At 40.5% G+C, this 21,540-nt stretch overlaps 1 protein-coding gene across 11 annotated transcripts in view; it reads left to right on the top strand.

Annotated features, from left to right (window-relative positions):
- Window positions 1-16,751: 16,751 nt before the first annotated feature.
- The window catches only part of KIF21A (kinesin family member 21A), a 141,163-nt gene continuing 136,374 nt past the window's right edge, over window positions 16,752-21,540 (top strand). For all 11 annotated transcript variants that reach the window (XM_013997932.3, XM_013997931.3, XM_013997935.3 and 8 more), the window contains exon 1: window positions 16,752-17,214. In XM_013997932.3, coding sequence (XP_013853386.2) covers window positions 17,171-17,214 — 44 coding nt within the window. In that variant the 5' untranslated portion in view covers window positions 16,752-17,170. The remainder of the gene's footprint in view (window positions 17,215-21,540) is intronic.

Raw genomic sequence — 21,540 nt, 5'->3', positions numbered from 1 at the left:
ATTTGATATTCCATCAGAAAGTCACTATTATTATTATTAACAAACTGAAGGGTAAAAACGCTATTGGTTTATTGTTTTAGTTTGCATTTTCCTAATTATTAGTAAGAGAGAGCATCTTGTGTGTGAGTTTTGTTGGTGGTGGTGGTAGTGTTGTTGCTTTTGTTTGGGTTTTTTTTTTTTTTTAGTACTATCTGAAAAGTCAGTTTGTATCTTTTGCTCATTTTGTAAAAATTTTGTGTTGTTTTTTTTTTTATTTGTAGGCACTTTGTAATATAATCTGGATACAAATCCTTTGTAACATAGAGCAGTATTTTTCTTTAGTTGTTACTTATCTCTCAACTTTGTTCAAGTTGGGTCTTTTTTCTGTTGTAGTTTAAAATTTTTATGTACTCGAGTTTGTCAAGTTTTTCTTTACAGCCTTTGATATATGTCATATGTTTTATATTTTGCTCTAATATCTACATAGTTTTGGTTTTTCTATGTGGATATTTAACACCCTAGAAATTTGTTTCTATGTATAGAAGGAGAGAGAATTCTCCCTTTTTCTTCATAGGAGTTATGCATCTTCTCATGAATAACCTGGAATTTGGTCATCTGAACACTTGTACTTCACATCCTTTCAAATCTGCCTGTTACCTCTTATTGTGGCCTCTTAAAAAATAGGAATAGATAATCTGATCAACTCTTAATTAGCACTAGATTTCTGCCCTGCATATGGAAGCTGACACAGGGCGGGATGTGGACAATAAGCCAAGTACTATCAAAAGGCAGCTTGAGATGAAAGAGTGGCAACTCAGCAGGCAAGCCATCTAAAAAGTCACTTTTTTAGCTCAGCTGCCATAACAAAATGCCACAGATTGGGAGGCTTAATCAACAGCAATTTATCTCTCACAGTTATGGAGGCTGGTAGGTCCAAGATCAAGGCTGGCCCACTTAAGAGCCTGGCAAGAACTGTCTTTCTGGCTTGCAGATGGCTGCCTTCTTGCTGTGTGCTCACATGATCTCTTTTTTGTGCACATTGGGAAAGAAAGGGAGCCTGCTTTCTGGTATCTCTCTTTATGAGGTCACTAATCCCATCATGGGAATCCCAACCTCATGACTTCCTGTAAACTTAAATATTTTCTAAAGGCCCCATCTTCGAATACTATCACTGAGGACTAGGGCTTTAACAAGTAAATCAGAGGGAGACACAAACATCCAGTGCATAATAGTCACTACTACTGGGCAGTAGGTCACCTGTTGGTCATGTCCTTTCATCTCCTAAAATCTTTAGGGCTGGGCTGAGCTTCAAAAGAAGGAATGAAAATTCTCTTAACAGTTCACAGATGCCGTCATCATCTGCTACTCTGAGACTAGCCCATAATAAGCAGAAGCAGTGTTCCCACTGTGGTTGACTTCGTGTAGGCAGTAGTGCCCCAGTGTTTTTGGCCATACCACTTGGCTCCACGTTCCAGCAGGAATGACATATAGCAAATTATGGCTGGGACAGCAAGGACTTTTATGGCTATTGTCATTCAAAAGTTATCTCCGGATTTTTCTCTCAAGGTCTATCTCTTCCAGTATGTGGTGCATGCTGGATATCACAACTGTGGTGACAGCAGCACGGGCCTCATGCACATGGCCTGGGTACCACTGTCCTGGCCTTAGCTTCCACATCAGGCTGGGAGTCCCCCATAGGAGGTGCGAAGCCCTGGCCTGTAGAGGCATGATATTTTTAAAGCACTCCACCCACCAGTAAAAACAAAACAATTTGGTATTTAGATTAATTAAGAAATTAAAATAATCTTAACATAATTAGAAAATATTATGTGTTAGCAAATAAAAGCATCAAATTTGCATTAATGAGAAGTATAAGAAACTGTAAGATCGACAAATTCACTTAGGCTTTATGACACACATGCAAGTGCTTTTTTCTATGTAAACCCATAAAATTTTATTTATATTTAGCATTTGCCTTTGAGTCTAAACTCTCAGTTCAGAACATGGTAGATATTTGGCATGATGAAACTTTCTCTTTTTTGGTATGTTATCCCAAACTGTTTTCCAAATTAAAAAATAGCAAGATCAAAATAAAATCCTTGGGCACATCTGCATACTCTCTACTTGCAGTAAAATGTGCTGCAACTTACTTGATAAAGCTATGTTCCATGAAGAGCAGCTTTTCTTAAGTAAAGTTTGTGTTAGTTAATGTTTGGGCTTGAAGAAAGTGCCATTAATTTATCCTTTTATTGAGTAAATATTTATTGAGCATCTGCTTTGTGCTATTGCACCACGGGAGACAACAGAGTGAACAAGATACATGGTCCAAGACTTGCTGGAAGTTACAGTCAAGTGAGGAGTGTTTTCAGCCAACTAGTAAAGAAAACAGAATACTTCAAGAAGGCCTGAACTTGACAGACAACACAGCTATGATCAAGGTGGAAGTTCTAATAAGGAGGCTTAAACCGTTATGGGGATAAGGAAAAAGGCAGGGAAATATCAGGTATAGAGGTGGTAAATAGTGTGTCTTAGAAACAAAGAAAGCTATTCTTTGATTTTAATTTGGAAACCACACTATTCTGTGAAATCCTTAACAGGTTAATAGAAGTAGTAAAAGCTGATTATTTTGGGAAGTATGCTTTTAGAAAAATGCATGTGTATATAGCACATGACGGTATTAGTATTTTTATTTTATATATTCACTAAATATTTTTAACCAAACATTCAAATAAATATTTATTGATCATATAAAAAGAATTTGCAGATAATTTGACAGTTCCTCTGGTCCTCAGACACTGATGTGTGGAACAAACTGAAAAGAAGACAGGCTGGAGACAAAATTACTGTTTGGGAAGAAAATGCAATAGCTTTGACAATTGCTTGAGATGGAGTTAATTTTCTTTCATTGATGTCTTACAAATATATAATTTCTATCTTTCTCTTTTAACATTAGGTAACTAAAGTATGTAGGCATGTCAAAAATTTTATTGAAGTTTTACATTCTTTAAAAAACTCTAAAGAGTTCCCTTGCGGTGCAGCAGATGAAGGACCCAACATTGTCACTGAAGCATCTTGGGTTGCTGCTGTGACACTGGATTTGATCCCTGGCCTGGGAACTTTCACATGCTGTGGGTGCAGCCAAAAACAAACAAACAAAAAAATCCCTCTAACTTATTTTTTAATAGAATACTTCCAGTATGTGATTTTTCTATAGTGGATAGCATATGAGATATTAGTAACAGTGACTTTTGGTCCCTTTTAATAGTATTTTGAGGAAGGACCAGCATTGCCCTTTTCTCCTTCTCTTCCTCCTTTTTTTCTTCTTTTTTCTTTTTTTTCTTCTTTTTTTTTTTTTTTTTTTTTTTGTCTTTTTGCTATTTCTTGGGCCGCTCCCGCGGCATATGGAGATTCCCAGGCTAGGGGTCGAATCGGAGCTGTAGCCACTGGCCTATGCCAGAGCCACAGCAACACGGGATCCGAGCCGCGTCTGCAACCTACACCACAGCTCCCAGCAACGACAGATCGTTAACCCACTGAGCAAGGGCAGGGACCGAACCCGCAACCTCATGGTTCCTAGTCGGATTCGTTAACCACTGCGCCACGACGGGAACTCCTTCCTTCTTTTTTCTAGTGGTTTATAACTTATAAAATAAAATAAATATCCATGAGTCCATATTGATGTAAATAATGAAAGAAATAAATACATGGAGGGGAAAGGACAACTATTCCTTATAGTAGAATTCTGATTAATATACAAGGAATGATGGAAATAGAAAATTACTATCAGGCAAACATCCCAGTAATACTTATTGTAAATAAGAAATCACTGACAGATGTTAAAATTAGTGGACATAGGATTAGTTGATCACATGGTCAATGCATTTTCCCATAAGATATTTATAATTACAAGGACAAAATAATAACTTTACAGTAAAGAAACCCAGCACATAATCAAAATTAATAGAACTGGTGCAATGGGCTGAATTGTGTCTTTTGCCCAAATTCATATGTTGAACCTAGCCCCCAATGTGACTATATTTGGAGATAATGTCTTTACTAAAGTATTAAGATTAAATAAGGACATAAAGATAGAATTAATTTCTTTATAAGAAGAGACACCAGAGAGCTTACTCTACCATATGATGACACAGCAAGAAGGCAGACATCTGCAAGCCAGGAAGAAAGTTCTCATCAGAAACCAATCCTTCCAAACCTCAATCTGGGACGTCTAGCCTCTAGAACTGTGGAAAAACTCTGCTGTTTAAAGCATCCCAGTCTATGGTATTTTTTTAAGGGCAGTTGAGCTGATTAATACGTCTGGTGATAATTCAAATAGGCATCATGTACCTCTTGATATGATGCACTGAAAAGGGCGCAACATCAGTTCTCTCAGATTCTTGCCAAAAGTGCATAATCTCTGTCGGGTCCTGAGAAAGTGTCAAACATACTCAACTGAGGGATGTTCTACAAAATAAACATCCAGTACTCTTCAAAAGTGTCAAGATCTCAAATGACAAAGGAATAGTCACATGTTGGAGAAGACTAAGAGGACATGACAAATAGTATGAGAAAAAGAATGTATATATATGTATGATTGGGTCACTATGCTGTACAGCAGAAATTGACAAAACACTGTAAATCAACTAAACTCTAATGAAAATAGAAGAAAAAAAGAGGACCACTTAATGCAGTGTGGAATCCTGGATTGGATCCCTTGGAACAGAACAAGGACATAGTATTAAATAATGTTGATGTTCTGGTTTGATAATTATATTTATATACACAGTTTTATTAGGGGAGCCGAGCATATGGGAACTCTTCTATTTTTTGCAACTCTTTGTAAGCATAAAATTATTTCAAAATTAAAAATTAAATATAAATAAATATACATGCATATTCTCGTGTGTGTATGGATGTGTATGTGTCTATCTCCACAACTTAACCACTTCTCACTACCTTTATTTACACCATTCAGATCATCTCCTGCCTAGATTACAGCAATAGGAGTTTCCATTGTGGTGCAGCAGAAATGAATCCAATTAGTATTCATTTAGGATTCTCAGTGGGTTAAGGATCCAGCGTTGCAGTGAGCTATGGTTCGGTCACAGACTTGGCTCCAATCTGGCATAGGCCGGCAGCTACAGCTCCAAGTCGACCCCTAACCTGGGAACTTCCATATGCCATGGGTGCAGCCCTAGAAAAGACAAAAAAAAAGGGAAAAAGAAAAAAGGAAAGAAAAGAGTCTAAGAACACTTAAAGATTAGGTAGAATTTGGTCAAAGAAATAAGGAGTAGAATGGAGATAAACTGATGGATGTAGTTTTAAGTACGATATCGTTTATGCAACTAAAACACTTATTGAATTGATTTAATGACAACAATAGAAATAAAATTTAGTTCAAGCTCATTTTTATCTTCCCCATAAACTCCTCAAAGGACTAAACTGTCTTCTTGCCTCCTATCAACAATTCTTAGTTCCCTGGAAGCCTAGCCCTCTCCGACTAAAACTACTCTCTGTGGTTACAATTAGCTGTATCGATCTGATAGATCCATTGATTTGTCCTCTGCCCTCGTTCCTATAGTGCCTTGAGGCTTGTGTTCTACCCATCCTTCTACGTTGTCTCTACCTTCATTTTTGTCACATTTCTTCCACCCAAGGTTTTGTATGCTGTTCACTTTGTTTCCTCTTTCTTCTGCTGGATTAGCGCTCCCTTCCTTCCACCCAACTTGCTTGTTTCAGTTAATAACATTATTCTCTCAACTGCCTATGGTGAAATCAAAATTCAAATTTTAAGGCAAGACAAGAACTTAAACATAAAACGTTTTCTCTGGCCCCTTGTCTCCTCCCTCCCCTCTACTATAGGTTGTGCATCTGCATTATGTGTTAACCAGACCTCCCTGATGGCAGAAATACTTGCTCAACCATGTAACTCCTTAGAAGAGGACATTCCTTTTTTTTGCTTTTGCAGGCCGCACCTGCAGTATATGGAAGTTCCCAGGCTAGGGGTCTAATTGGAGCTGCAGCTGCTGGCCATAGCCACAGCCTCACCAGATCCCAGCCTCATCCGCAATCTATACCACAGCTCACAGCAACACCAGATCCTAAACCCACCGAGCAAGGCCAGGGACCGAATGGCAACCTCATGGTTCCTAGTCGGAATTGTTTCCTCTGTGCCATGTCGGGAACTCTTCCTTTCTTAAAAGGAGTCAGGATGGTGCACCTCTTGCCTTGTATGTGAAGGTATCTGATGAATTTTATGCACAATGCCAATACAGTATTTCCCTTGAATATCACTTGGTATAGAACACAATGGTCCAGATAACCTGATGAAATACTGGGCTGCACCTAGCAGAATTTCTTAGCTTAAATACTTACTTGTAACCCTATCAATATTACTAACTACATTGCTTATATTCTATTTTACAAGAGTATTGTTTCTTGCATTACAAATACGTGACTGAGTCTCAGATTAAGTTAATGATGACTAGGCAACCTGAAATGATTGATCTTATAGTTTCTATAAGATCATTGATTAGAATAGTGTAACTCTAGATATGGGAAGAAGCAATGAGAGGGAATCGTTTCCAGGATCACAACAGACTAGTAAGACAGGTAGTGCAAAGGCTTTTGGCTGTTAACAGGACCTAGTCCAGTAATAGCACATTGAGAGGCCTATCACTTATATCCTCCCCTGATCTGGGAATGAAAACTCTAAGTGCCTTGGGACAAACTGGTCAGGAGATGCTTCCAAAACTTGGTTGAAACTAAGACAGAAAGGGAGGGGATTGTAAAATAAAGAATGTTGCCCACCATCCAGTTCTACAAGAGTCAAGTCATTAGCCTCTGCAGTCTCTGACCTATAATATACCTTGAAAGGAATTCAGGTTAGGATGAGACACGCTGTGCTTTGGAAAACCCACAGAACTGGCCCTCAGATAGTTAGATATTTTCAGGAGAAAATTTTATGAACTTGCACCTTTTCATACTTAGAAAAGCACCAAAACCATTAACTAAGACCTATGTTCTTCATGAATAGCAATGACCTTCTACTAAGATGTGTGCTTGATTGCACGTACCTGCCTTGGCCACAAGCACATAAGTAACTGGCCTCCCTCTTTACTTCTTTGGAACAGTTCTCAGAGCTGTCTCCTAGGCTATAATCCTCTGGTTGGCTTGAATAAAATTTTCCATATCTTTCTTAAATTGACTATTGATTAATTTTTCATAGACACCTACATTTAGTGACATTTTTAAAAAAATATTTTTTAACTATTAAATTCACAGTCTTTGATTTTGTTTTTTTTAACTGTGTGGAATACTGGAATTTTTTTTTTTTTTTGTCTTTTATACTTTTGTTTAATATTCTCTTTTTTACATTTTTTTATTACTCAAATGAATTTATCACATACGTAGTTGTATAATGATCATAACAATCCAGTTTCACAGGATTTCCTCACAGTCTTTGATTGAAGGACCCTCTGGGAAAATTTGACACATATCTCCTTTTATCTCCCTTGTTCTCCCCCTGTGACGCATACATCCTTTTTTCCTTTTTGGCTGCCCCATGGCATATGGAGTTCGGGGACCAGGCATCATATCCAAGCCACAGCTGCGACAACACAGCTGCAGCAATGCTGGATTCTTTAATCCACTGTGCCTGGATGGGATCAAACCTGTGTCCTGGTGGTGCAGAGACGCCACTGGGGACTCCAATGCTTGCATCTTTTTGGTGGTCTCCTCATCCAGTGGTTCTCTAGCCTATGCTTGAACATTTTCAATGACTGTAAGTTTAATATCCAATCCATTTTTTTCTTTTTCCATATTGCTAAATCCTATTAATTCTTCTTTAAGGATGTCTTTCACTAGTAAGTACTACTTCTCCATTCTTACCATAATCTATTAGGATGCCTAGTTTAGGTTTTCCCTGGTGGGTCAGTGGATTAAGGAGCCAGTGTTGTCACTGCAGTGGCTCAGGTGACTGATGTGTCAGTCCTTGGCCTGAGAATTTCCGCATTTCGGCTGTGGCCAAAAAAAAAAAAAAAAAAAAAAAGATGCCTAGTTTAGGCCCTTACCATTTCATAAATAGCTTCGTATTATTCAGCTGCCTGACTGAGTCTTCCCATTTTTTCTCATAGTCTTGGACAAGGCTCACACTTTTGAAAATTTCATTTTAAATATTTTAAAATACTTTTTCTATCTTTTCATTGTTACAAGTGGTTTCCTATACTGCACTTTCATCAATCTAAACCCTTCCAGTTCCTAGATTCTACCCACCTATTTCTCATTGATATTGAAACACACTTTTTTTTTGTGGTGTGTGTATAAACCAGTATGTTTAGGTGCTGCCATTAGCTTGTTGCTAATTTACTGCCCATTGACATATTATTGTGTCGATATCTCTGTATTTGTCTTTACTGCCAATGTCAGAAGTAGAAAGAAGTCCTTTAAATACTCATTTTGAGCTAAAAGGAAGTTTAACAACAATTTTCCTATCAGAGTTTTTTATTTCTTTTGCACCCCGTAAAAATTGGAGAGATAGCTTGGGATCATAAAATAAGTACAAATGTCTTCAGTTTCTCCTGTCTGGAAGGACCCTCTTAATGGAGTCTACTGTGAAATAACTGTTTCTAGATCAAATCAAGGAGATAAAACTAGAGTTGGATATTGATTTAGGTAAATTATCTCACAAATTTAACTTATGTGTTTTCCCTTAAAAAGCACTGATTCTACTAAATGAGTACCTTTATAGGGAACTTTGAGATAAACCTAAGCATTTGTCTACTGCAAAAGTTGGTGAAATATTTATCATATAATTATAAATTATAATTAACTTTAACTTCATATTTTTAATTGCTGTAGGTATTTTGAAAGAGAATAAGGATGAAAAATCCAGAACTTCATTATTATTTTTTTTTTTTTAGCTTTTTAGAATGAACTTCATTAATTTTTGGTTTCAGGATATCCAGAGCCATGAGAATTTGAAAAATACCTGTGTGGAGATAACACGAAAAGAAAATGTTTATAAAAGGGAAATTAAAGGCAGGCATTTCAATCAAAAGGTATGGGAAAAGAATCGTGGTATTGATGCGAATAAATAAAACAGGATGGACTAGTAAATGGTGAAATGTTCTCAACGGAAAATAACTAATAAAAATATATTTCAGTGATTCGGTTCTATAATATTCCAAAATTTAAAAAACACAAATAATGAGGTTCTAATGAATGACTGTCCCAAGCTGCTTATCAAGTTTAGTCCTGCACAGTTAGAAAAAAAACCTCACTCCTCTTACTAACTTGGCTCAAGATGTTGGCTCAAGACCAGCATGACTTAATAGCTGTAATTTGCATTTGAATGCAATTAACTGGGCCAGTACTTTGGGGTAATCAAGCTGAGTGCAATACACATATGCTGCAAACTCAACAAAAGTCCTAGCACTGAAGAGAAGAGTCTTTATTCTTTGAATGTCCTTTAGATTTGGGACGCAGATCCAAGAATTTAAATGCAAATTTAGATTTCAAATTCTGATTTTCAGTGTAAAAAATGAACTTAAACCTTGAACTAATTGTTCATTCTTTTTTTTTTTTTTTTTTTTTGTCTTTTTCTAAAGTGGCACCCACGGCATATGAAGGTTCCCAGGCTAGGGGTCCAATCGGAGCCCTAGCTACCAGCCTACACTACAGCCACAGCCACACAGGATCCAAGCTGCCTATGTAACCTACACCACAGCTCACAGCAATGCTGGATCCTTAACCCACTGAGCAAGGCCAGGGATCAAACCCACATCCTCATGGTTCCTAGTCCGATTCGTTAACCGCTGAGCCATGACGGGAACTCCAAATTGTTCATTCTTAAAAAAGAGTTTAGCTACCTGCCACTTTTTTCTCTTAGAAGAATAATTTCACAATTTCTGTAAAAGTGATTTATGTTGGTTTTATATTTTCAAGCAAGATCCAAAGAAAGAAACAAAATTTCTCAAACCTTTATTTTCCACCCAGAAATATCTCATCAATCAATTTTCTAGTAATGTTATGAGTCATTAAAAAATGAATTTATAAGATGTTAAACTGCTTTTATCATGAAGTAAACAGCTACTATAAATATTTAAGCTCACCTTGTGTTATTTTTCAGTTACATATCCTTCATATGCAAATATGTCATAAAGGCTGAGATTTTCTAAGCCCAGAGAATAAAATGTATAGTGAAACTAACAGTGAAGAGAACCCAGAACAGGGAGTCAAGATGCCTGGATTTTTACTTAGCTCTGCTACTAATTTACTGTGTAATATGTGTGTGTATTGGAAAGAGAAAGGACTGGTGAACTGGTCAATTCTCTCAGGAACTGTTTCCTTATCTATAAAATGAAATGAGTGAACTGGAATTGTAAAATGTCTTCTAGCTCCAAAATGAACAAAGAATTGCTTTCATTTGCTGGGCTCAGGTGCTCTGGTTTCCTTCCCGATAGTTTGAACGCCACTTTTAATAGACACTATGGCCTGGAAACCAATAGGCAGCAGCTGATCTACAGTGCAAACTTGTTCTCTGTTGAAATCAAAGCATAGTGTGCCCTTCTTCTGGTAATCAGTGATTTTGTGCAACAGGTAAGCACTGGCTGTGCTCTTGAGTTTTCCACCAATTCTTTCCTTTAGAAATTTATGATCTGGTTGAGGAGTCAAAAAGTAGCCATCACAACAATAACAAAGACATAAATGAAGTACCCTGGAGATTTGGCAGAAGAATAATATCACATATCTGATCCAGAGGAGGAGTGAAATCAGGAAAAGTCTGAAGAAAGAGGCAATTTTTGACTTAGGTCTGAAATACAGACAAGAGTTCAGTAGTTTGAGGTCATTGGGAAGGCTTCTGTTTCCTCATATGTAAAAAGGAGATATTTGTACCCACCTTCTAGAGTCATGGAGAGAATCAAGTGAAACAATGGGTTAGTCACCTATCACAGTGCACTGGCTTGGTGGAAAAGCCCTATAATGCTTTCCATTGTTATTAATGGGGAAAATGTATACAACAAAGTGAATCACTGAAGGAAATGACATTTCTGACTATGGTATTAAAGATTAGTTTCTTTTTTTTTTTTTTTTTTGTCTTTTTTGCTATTTCTTGGGCCGCTCCGCGGCATATGGAGGTTCCCAGGCTAGGGGTCTAATCAGAGCTGTAGCTGCCAGTCTATGCCAGAGCCACAGCAACATGGGATCAGAGCCGCATCTGCGACCCACACCACAGCTCACAGCAATGCCGGATTGTTAACCCACTGAGCAAGGGCAGGGACCGAACCCGCAACCTCATGGTTCCTAGTCGGATTCGTTAACCACTGCGCCACGACGGGAATTCCAAGATTAGTTTCTTAAAGGTTTTGTTCAAAAAGATTTCTGAGGAGATATTTGTCTAGGCATGCTTTTCCAAAGCCAGTTGTTTGCACATGGAGTTGTAATCAGAACTTTTAGTCTTTCAGCTAGCAGCAAAAAGGAAGAAGCAAATAACTTCTAATAACTGATTAGAATGTGGAAACCAGAAAAACACAAGGTAGATAGCCTCGAGGGAAAAAACTGGAGATTGTTGCCCTCCTGCATGTTGTTAGCTTCTTTTTGGAAGCTCGTTAGGGTGTGACTGTATCTTTGCACCAAATGTACTGTAGACAGGTGCAGCTAAAGCACTAGTATCTGCGTTTTAAAACAATTCATATATACAAAGATATTTGTATTATATTATAAATATTTATATTTATATTATATCCTATATAGCTCTTTTTATAGTAAGTTTTATCGTGTACTCATTGTGAGTCAGTGTTGTGATTAACACATGATAATCAAAGCTCTCAATCTCCAAAACAACTCCATAAGGTACAAAACACATTACCTACATATAAGAAGCATCTTGCACAAAGGACTATAGTTGACCTGTGCTATATGTCAGACACTGTTGTGGGAGCTAAAGATACATCAGTGAATAAAACACAAAAGATCCCTGCCATCATAGAACACATATTCAAATGGAGGGGAGACAGATAATAAATAAGAAATAAACAAAAAACCAAGAAAATATCAGCTAGTGAAAAGAGCTCTGAAGAAATAAAACAGTGATGTGATAGCAGGTACTGGGGGTACAGTGCTGGTTTCATGGGTGAATGATCAGTACGGTTACATAGGACTCTGTGCTTAGAGGGGCCTTACTTTTGTTTAATGTCCTGCTATCACTACCATGAAATTCTTAATAATCTTTGGATTTGCACTTTTGTAAGGGACGTCTGACAAGACACGGGAGCATGTATAAGCAGAAGACATATGTGCAATACCAATATTCTCCATTCCTTGGTACACCGTTCTCATACAGATTTTGTGAGAGAATTCCGTTTGACACACAATGTATGGAAGTTAAGTAAGACTCAAAACCAGTACAAGGTAAATGTGTTATATCTATAACTGACTAAGCTGGGATGCTGACACTGTGAGAGGCCATGCTTCCCTCAAACCAGGAACTTGCTTCAAATGCAAAAGAAGGCAATGACATTCTAAGAAACACAATGACCAAAGAACCTTATCTTATTTCTTAGTAATACTTCCCTGTAGCTGTCAATCACTGACTCTGAAAATGATGATGCAAAGGGACAGGCAGGAGTTCCCGTCCTGGCACAGGGGAAACAAATTCCAACTAGGAACCACGAGGTTGTGGGTTCCATCCCTGGCCTCCCTCAGCGGGTTAAGGATCCAGCGCTGCCATGAGCGGTGGTGTAGGTTGCAGATGCGGCTTGGATCTGGCAGTGCTGTGGCTCTGGTGTAGGCCAGCAGCAACAGCTCTGATTGGACCGCTAGCCTGGGAACTTCCATAAGCTGAGGATGCGGCCCTAAAAAGACAAAAGGCAAAAAAAAATCCCAACAACAACAACAACAAAAAAAAACCCAAAAGGACAAGCAAAGACAGGGAAAGGTAGTTCCTCTTCCTTTTAGTTCTGTCTTACTCATCTGTAAGTCAAAGGTGAGAAAGTGTCAGTAGAATGTAGTGAATCAAGAAGTGAAATAAAAACATTTGAGTTAGTTTTGTGTTGTTTCCACAATTCATTTAAGAATCAAATTCATATGTGTGTATGAACTACACAATAGGAACTGTACAATTTATAATTCAACATATGAATTAAGTGATTTTTCTATTCATACTTAAAGTGGCATTTTAAAATATAAAGATGAATGGTAAAATTATGTTAACAATTTATTTTTTGTCTTTTTAGGGCCACACCCTTGACATATGGAAGTTCCCAGGCTAGCGGTCCAATCAGAGCTGTCACTGCCAGCCTACACCAGAGCCACAGCAACGCCAGATCCGAGCCACGTCTGTGACCTTACACCACAGCTCATGGCAACGCCGGATCCTTAACCCACTGTGGGAGGCCAGGGATGGAACCGACAACCTCATGGTTCCTAGTCGGATTTGCTTCCACTGCACCACGACAGGAACTCCATAAATTTGTGAATAATTTAAAATTTTAATTTTTCTATAAGGAAAAGGACATTAAATAGCAAGTAAAACAAACAAAACATGGCCAGTTGAGTGGGAGAGCACAGAAGAAAGGAAAAAGCATTATATTTTAGTATCTTTAACAGCATTATTATATTTGTTTCTAACAAGACACTCTGCATTTTCACTTTGGACTGGATCCTGCAAATCATGTGAGCTGGCCTTGTGGGAAGGCTACTTTAGATTAAATTATCAGGAGAGGTCTCTCTGAGCAAACAGAATTTAAGGGAATATCTAAAAGACCAAAAGAAGCCAACTATCAGAAAGACCTCTCCAGGTCGAAGTACTAGCTTGTGCAAATGTCTTAACGCAGGAAAGAACTTTATGTTTTCAAGAAATAGACAGGCCATTTTTACCTAAAAGTAGTGGTTAAGACTTGGAGTGGCAAAAGCTAAGGTTAGAACTTAGGCCAGAGTGTGAAGAGTCTAGAATAATTTATTCTATTTGTGTTAGGTAGCCATTGGAAGGTTTCAGGCAGAGGAACAACATAAACAATTTATGTTTTAACGGAAATTTTTTTGCAATGTGGAGGCAAGAGATCTCAGGGAGATCATCATGACTGGTCTATATCTGAAAAAATATTTATCCTTACAGACGGAATTCATCATAGTCATCATAATATCTATCATTGCCCTTGTGGGTTTTCAAATTTGTCTTCCTGAACTAGACTGTGAGATAGGGTTCATTCTCTTCATATGACTAATGTCCAGCATTGTTTGCATATTTGCAAACATTTATTACATATATATTGAATGAATAATTGGGACAGGTTTAAACCACTCTTATGGTAAAAACTCTTCCTTTAGAATTTTCTTCACCTTAAGGTAATTAATTAGATGAGTCATAGGAAAGGCATTATAGCAGCCATAAGGAATCTAAATACAAAATATATAGCTGATTTATATTTATTTTTAAATTTAATTTTGTTTATTTTTGGCCATGTCCATGGCATGTGGAAATTCATGGGCCAGGAATTGAACCTGTGCCATAGCAGCAACCCAAGCTGCTGCAGTGACAACACCAGATCCTTAACCCACTGTGCCACAAGAGAACTCCTATAGTTGGTTTATAACTTTTGAAATTTGGGAGAAAAATACTCAGTTGTCAATAAGAATTTGAATTTTTATACTACCTTGTCTCAAATCCATGTGAACATGTACCAGAAAACACTGTCGTTTCTCTTTTTTTTTTTTTTTTTTTTTTTTTTTGTTTTTGTTTTTTAGGGCCACACCAGAGGCATATGGAAGTTCCCTGGCTAGGGGTTGAATTGGAGCTGTAGTGCTGGTCTACACCACAGCCACGCTGGATACTAGCTGCATCTGCAGCCCACACCACAGCTATCGGCAATGTGAGATCCTTAACTCACTGAGCAAAGCCAGGGATCGAACCCGCATCCTCATGGATACTAGTCGGATTCGTTTCCACTGCCCCACATGGGAATTCCCAACACAGCTATTCTTGATGCTAATATTTGGCCATAAGTTCCAGACTGATGGGTTGGGACTGAAGTTATCCTGAGACCTAGTTTGATTGGTTTGCATGGCATGTAAGTAAGGCACTGAATTGTTACTGATGTTTAGAACTATGCAATTTTCACATAAAAGTCTGACTTTTCTATATCTCTTGAGAGGTAACAAACATACCAGCAAACAAAAAGCTTGGCAGACTGAATCTGCATTCCAGCTGTCCACAGCTGAGCAGGGCCACTGCTTTGCCAGAGGCCTAATGTTTTCTATTTTATCACAGTCCTCACCCTGCCTGCTCCGCTCACTTAAATTACCTGCCTGGCTCCTGGTGGCATTTTGTTTTGTGACAGCTCCTACTGAAACATACATGTACTAGTGCTATCTTAAATGAGATTTTTTTTAATAGTCTTAAATTTCACATATTTCTGTTTAGTTTGTTTTTTTTGTTGTTGTTGTTTTTGGTTTTTTTTTTTTGTTTGTTTGTTTTTTTGGCTAAGCTTGCTTGGCTTTACTTGCCTTCCTTGTAGCTTTTGTCAATCCAAGAAGCACAATGGCCAGTCCAAATCCATCCAGGTGTGGGCCTGCCAGGGAAAGAGGAACTGGTATTGTGATTTGTCGACAGAAACAGGAGAGAAGGCTCTCCAGAGGGCAGCCAGAGGAGCGTTTTGCCACCAACCGGATCTGTAGAAGACACCATCTCTCCCCCTTACCTCACAGTTATGCATCCTTTAAGACTCAGGAGTATTGGGGTTAAGGGATGGAATACATTGAAAACTTCTATAATTGTATATCATACGGGCCTTGGCTTAAGATCATTAAACACTTCTTGTTTGTCCCAATGTGGCTGCCTCCTCGGACCCACGGTGCCGCATTTCTGCCTATAAGGATGATTTAAGTGTGTCACTTTAGATTGTACGTGCTTGTGGCAGTGTCTTTATTTGGGTGGTGCCAGTTAATGTATTAAATTGTTTTGTATGAGCCCACATGTTTATCTGGAGAAATGTATGGGGCAGCCCACAAAAGATACTCTGTGGCAAAGCTAATAAAGGCTGTTTGCACAGAGCTATCTAAAGGCATGGAGAAGCACAATAGCTACAAGCAGAAACCACAATCGGTCAATGTTGATAGAATTCTGGGCTTGGGAGGTGCGTTTTGAAGGCCAGAAGGGAAAGTCAGTTAAGAAGGATTTACTACACGGCAGAATTTGGTGCATATTCAGTTCTGGGGACTCTTGGCAGTACCAGGGTCCAGTGCATTCACCAGCCGACAAATGGTTTAACAGAAAGGCATTCAAGAGTCTCAAGAGTCAATCAATGCCATATCCCACATGGGCTGGTAAATGGGTGAAAGACTGCAGAACAGCCCAGCTGCCCCGAGACAGACTGGGGAGCCGATTTAGTATGAATGACTGACTTCTGGGAAGGAGGGCGTTCAGAGGGGGCCAGGCGAACAGGGTCAAAGTCCAAGCCGGAGCCTGGACAATAAGCTAAGGGTGGAAACAAAGGCGAACCAGAGCGGCAGCTGGCAGATTGCTGGCGCTGCGCGCGTGAATGCAGCTTTGCTCTCAGAAAAGACACTGCCTGCAGCCGGGCAAGCATTGGCCGCGGCGCTCTCACAGCACAGCCCGCCAGCGCGCACCGGCTGGTCGCCTTCGGGCGTGGGCAGCGAGAGCCGGCACCCCTCCCCCGCGCCTCCCGGCCAGCCGCGCCTGGCAGTGCCCGCCGAGGGCAGGGCGGGGCACCGGCCGGACAGCACGGCCGCGGCTGACGCAGTGCGGGGCCGGCAGTCGGGAGAGCCTGGGCGGGCGTGGAGCCTCTAGCCCGGCCGTCGGCAGGCCGCGTCCCCACCGGAGGGGGCTGGGCGCTCTCGCCCGGTCCGCAGGAGGCCGCCGGCGGCCTGCGGGTTCTGCCGCCGCCGCCGCCGCCGCGCTCGCCATTCACTGCGCCTCGTCTCCGCCCCAGTGCTGGGGGCTGAGCGGGGGAGAAGGGGCGGGCGCCCGCGAGCGGTGAATCACCTCCTCCTCCTCCTACCTCAGCGCCGCCGCCACCTTTCCATTCAGTCGCCCAACATGGCTGGAGCGCGGCGGAGGTGAGCCTGCTGTCCCCTGACGCTCCAGCCTCCTGCGCCCGAGCGCCGCGGCTGCGGCGGCGCCTCAGTTCGGCGGTGCGGAGGCCCAGGGGCCCGGTTGTAGCTCAGCGCCGGCATGTGGGGCGCCCCGGACGAGAGCTCGGTGCGAGTGGCTGTCAGGTGAGGACGGACGCGGCGACCGGGCGGGCTGGGGGGCTGCGGGCGCGGCGAGGACCTGCTTCCCAGGCGCCGGCCGCTGCGCCGCGGAGACCCGAGGGGCGGCCGGGAGGGGCCCCGGGGAGTCTGGAAACCCCGCGCCCGCGGCCCGGGGCATTTGCAGGTGGGCGGCGGCGGCGGCGCGGTGCCGGGTCTCGGGGGCGCCCTGACTCTGCAGGGGTCGAAGCCGTCGCCGCCCGCCCCCACCGGGTCGTGCACCCCAGGTAGCCTCAGGTTGGGCCGCCTTGGGCGAGCGCCTGTCCGGCTTTGCCCGGGGGAGCTGCCTCTCTCCTGGGCTGTTGTGCGTTTCTTACGTCTTTGGAAAGACTGTCTTGCGTGTACCTGCACCTCCGGCCTTCCGAGGCGGGAGACAAAGCCTGGACTCCAGGCTTCCGAGGGCGGGGGTCTACATGTCTATGCAAATTGACGTCTGGTTAAGCACCGGCGAGGACTAGATAGCACCAGCTTGTGGGCTTTGAAAGCTTTTCTGGTGTAGGAAGGGAAATTCTGTTTAGGGGAGAATTCATTAGAGATGGGTCTGCAAAAGGAAGAAAACTCCTCAGCAAGTGGAAGGGTTAAATGGGTGACGGTGAAACATCCTGAGGTTCAGCAGGGTGGTCACAAAATGAAATGACCTCGTCTGGGTGTGAGTTTTGAAATACCAGATACTTCAAAATTGTAATTTGGTCAAGGACAGATACGGGAGTATTGAATGTAATTTGGATTGTTTAGATGCATATCAAGAAGCAGAGCGCTGACAGTTGCCCATGGAAAATTGCAGCATCATCGCTGAAATATTAATGAAGCATTCATGGTAGAATAAATAAGTGCGTTGCTTTCATAGCTCTGACAGTCTACGGTGAATTCACTTCTCTTTATGTGTACTTTAAGGATTATAAAAATAATCTGCCCTCTGAGGAATTATTTTTAAAAATTCTCCTCTCCTGTGGTTTTTCTGAAAAGGTATTTTAAAAATCCTATCATGTCAGCGTTTCTGTAGTTGTTTTAGCGACAGATCTCGGTTAGGTATAGAAATGGCAGTTTTATAAATATATATACTTTGTATCTTGAATCAATCTAAAGAATAAAATAAATTTTAAAGATTTTTTTTATTCCCTTTAAGGACTGGGAAATGACCACTCATGGAGGTGACAGTTTTATGACTGTTTAGAATCACCTGTTACAAAGCTTTTGAAGTTTTAATTTATCCTTCTTGTTTGTTCTAGGGCTATTTATTCAATTGTTGGAGTAGTTTGTTTCTCATATTTACTGCTACTATCTCTCTTTTGGTCATTTAATCTTTATTAGTGATTGTACTGGCAGAGGAAAAGGAAGGAAAAGCAGCAGAAACCCAATAAGAGGCAATTTTGTTAATTTGCGGATCTGGTCAAGGAAAATAGAGAAGGAACATAAAATAACAATGAAAACAAAATTTGATTGGGAGAGAAACTCTTGTTAGAACATTAGTATTTTAATCTGTGAATTCTCTAGAGTATCATTGACAATGCTATTAAAGCTGATGCTACTTGCTGTGGCGGTGAGCAGAGTCATGGATCACCCTAAAGTGATGTTGATAGATAAATAACTTATATTTAGCTTAAGTATGCATGTTAGTACTTTTTTTTTTTTTCCTTTTTAGGGAGGCACCTGCAGCATATGGAAGTTCCCAGGCTAGGGGCTGAATCAGAGCTGCAACTGCTGGCCTACCCCACAGCCACAGCAATGCAGGACCCAAGCTGAGTCTGTGACCTGAACCACAGCTCACGGCAACACAGAATACTTAACCCACTGAGCAAGGCCAGGGGTCCAACCCATATCCTCATGGATACTAGTCGGCTCCATTACTGCTGAGCCACAATGGGAACGACAATGCACGTCAACACTTTTAAAAGGGAATATGCCTGGGCCTGATACGCATGGGTTCCTCCTAACAGCCTTTGACTTAGGTCCTGTTATTATTGTAGATATTTTACAGATGAGACACAGAAAGATTAAGAAACCTTCCCCAAGTTCCCCAAGTTAAACTGGTAGCAAGTGGTAGGAACAGAGTTCCAACCCAGGCAGCTTGATTCTACGGCTCAAGTTCTTAACCATTAAATCTATGTAGATGAGAGGCAAGGACTTGCTTCCTGAAGCTTTACTTAGCTTAAGGTCACTTGCCTCTGCCTAGTTCTGAACTATTTCAATTACAAGTGAAGGACTTTGACAGGATATTTATACCTTAATATTCCTAGAGGAGATAGAGCTCAGAAAGGGGGGTCCTGAACTTACCTAAACTATTTCCTCAGATTTTAAAATCTTTCCAGTGACCTCCAGTCCTACCTTCTAGTTTGTGAAAGGCTTTATCAGCAGGATAAATAAATCAACACATAGACACAAATGACCAGGGCACTTGACCTACTTTTCCCCTTCAATTAATAATGTAATGACAAGTAATAGCGAGTTGACTCTACTTACGTAAATGTGCAAAGTGTCCTAGAGGTTCTTGTGTTTTATTAGATGTGGATGGAGGCTTATTACTGTGTTAAAGCTGATGACTCTATCTTTGATTTCTCAAAAAAGTGCATGGGTCATATAAAGCTTTGGGGAAAAGAAGTTAAACAGCAAGTTTCTCATTTAAGGAGAACATTTTTAATTGAATTTCTGAAAATGCCTTTTGGCAGAATGTATCTGAGGTGTTCTGTAGGGTATCTTTCATTGTGGTAGATACGGATGCAGATGACACCCCAGCTCTCCAATCCCATGTGGCTATTGAGCTCTTGAACTGAACCAAACTTAGTTCCATTTGCTCAACACATAGCAAAGCCAGTCTACTGACACCAGGTTGTGGTGAAGTAAAGTACAGCTTTTTGCAAGGTACCCACTGTGGGGCCAAGCAAGGAGAACGGGCAACTTATACTCAAATGACCTGAACTCCCTGATGGCTTTCAGGGAAGAACTTTTAAAGGCAAGGTGAAGGAGAGGGTTGCAGGGTGCATGATGAGCTTGTGGATGGTCTTTCTGATTGGTTGGTGGTAAGGTAACAGGGTGGTATTTCAGGAGTTAATTTCAAGGGTAACGTCATCAACTTTCTGGTTCCAACAGGCTTGGGGTCTACCTGCTTGTGATCAGCTTGCAGTTAACTTCTTCCACGTGGTGCGGGTCTTCATATCTATAAAACAACTCAGGGATGTGGCTCAGAATATTATCTATAAACCTTGAGGAACCTAACGGTCCTTGACTTTGTTTTGTGGCTGAACTATTATTATTTTGTCATGTTTAACTCTTTTCCTTTGTGTCAGCTTTTCTCTGATTAAATTTGCTCTTTGGGGAAAGCCTAGGAGGCTAAAGCTTTTCTGCAAACAAGAGGCCAGAGACTGGAGAGGGAGGGTGTCTGTTTCTAGAAAGGTTCCACAAGGTCCTGCATGGTTTCAGCACTCCTGAGGAACTAAATTTTATTTAATTTTAATTAAATTTAAAAACCGGTCCTTCATTTAGTTTTTGGAAAACTTATAAGTATACTCGGAACAATGTGGTTATAATGGATCTATTTTTAACTAACTGCAAAGTTTATGAAATCTTAATATTTATAAAGTATTTCTGATGAAAATTTCGCATCCCAATTGACATGTATTGTCAGTGAAATATGTATGTACTGAATTTCAAAGACTTAGTATGAAAAAAATGAATGTCAATACGTCAGTAATCTTTGTATTAATTCTATGTTAAATGACATTTTGATATATTGAGTTAAATGAAATGGTAAAATAAATTAACATATGTCTCTTTTCCCTTTTTTAAAATGTGGCTACCAGAAAGTTTAAAATTACATGTAATGTTGCTCTTGCTATGTTTGAATTTGATAATGCTGCTCTGTAGTTTTTTTTTTTGGTCTTTTTCCTATTTCTTTGGGCCGCTCCCGCAGCATATGGAGGTTCGCAGGCTAGGAGTCAAATTGGAGCTGTAGCCACCGGCCTACACCAGAGCCACAGCAACGCGGGATCCGAGCCGCGTTTGCAACCTACACCACAGCTCACAGTAACGCTGGATCGTTAACCCACTGAGCAAGGTCAGGGACCGAACCGCAACCTCATGGTTCCTAGTCGGATTCGTTAACCACTGCGCCATGACGGGAACTCCCTTTTTTTTTTTTTTTTTTTTGCTCTGTCGTTTAAAAAATGTGAGGAAGAAGTATGGAATAAAACTGTTCACAGCTATCACATCATAGACTGACTCTACCTTTAGATCAAGAAAATACCAAAATGTTGGGTGTCTGTTTGTAGAGTAGTTATATACATACACACATATACA

This window comes from Sus scrofa, chromosome 5 (assembly GCF_054392235.1).
Source record: "Sus scrofa isolate SSC_HxYL_T2T_F1_AM1 chromosome 5, Sscrofa_HxYL_maternal_Yorkshire_Landrace_v2.0, whole genome shotgun sequence".
NCBI classification, from domain to species: Eukaryota; Metazoa; Chordata; class Mammalia; order Artiodactyla; family Suidae; genus Sus; species Sus scrofa.
This window is presented reverse-complemented; position numbering and strand designations above follow the sequence as displayed.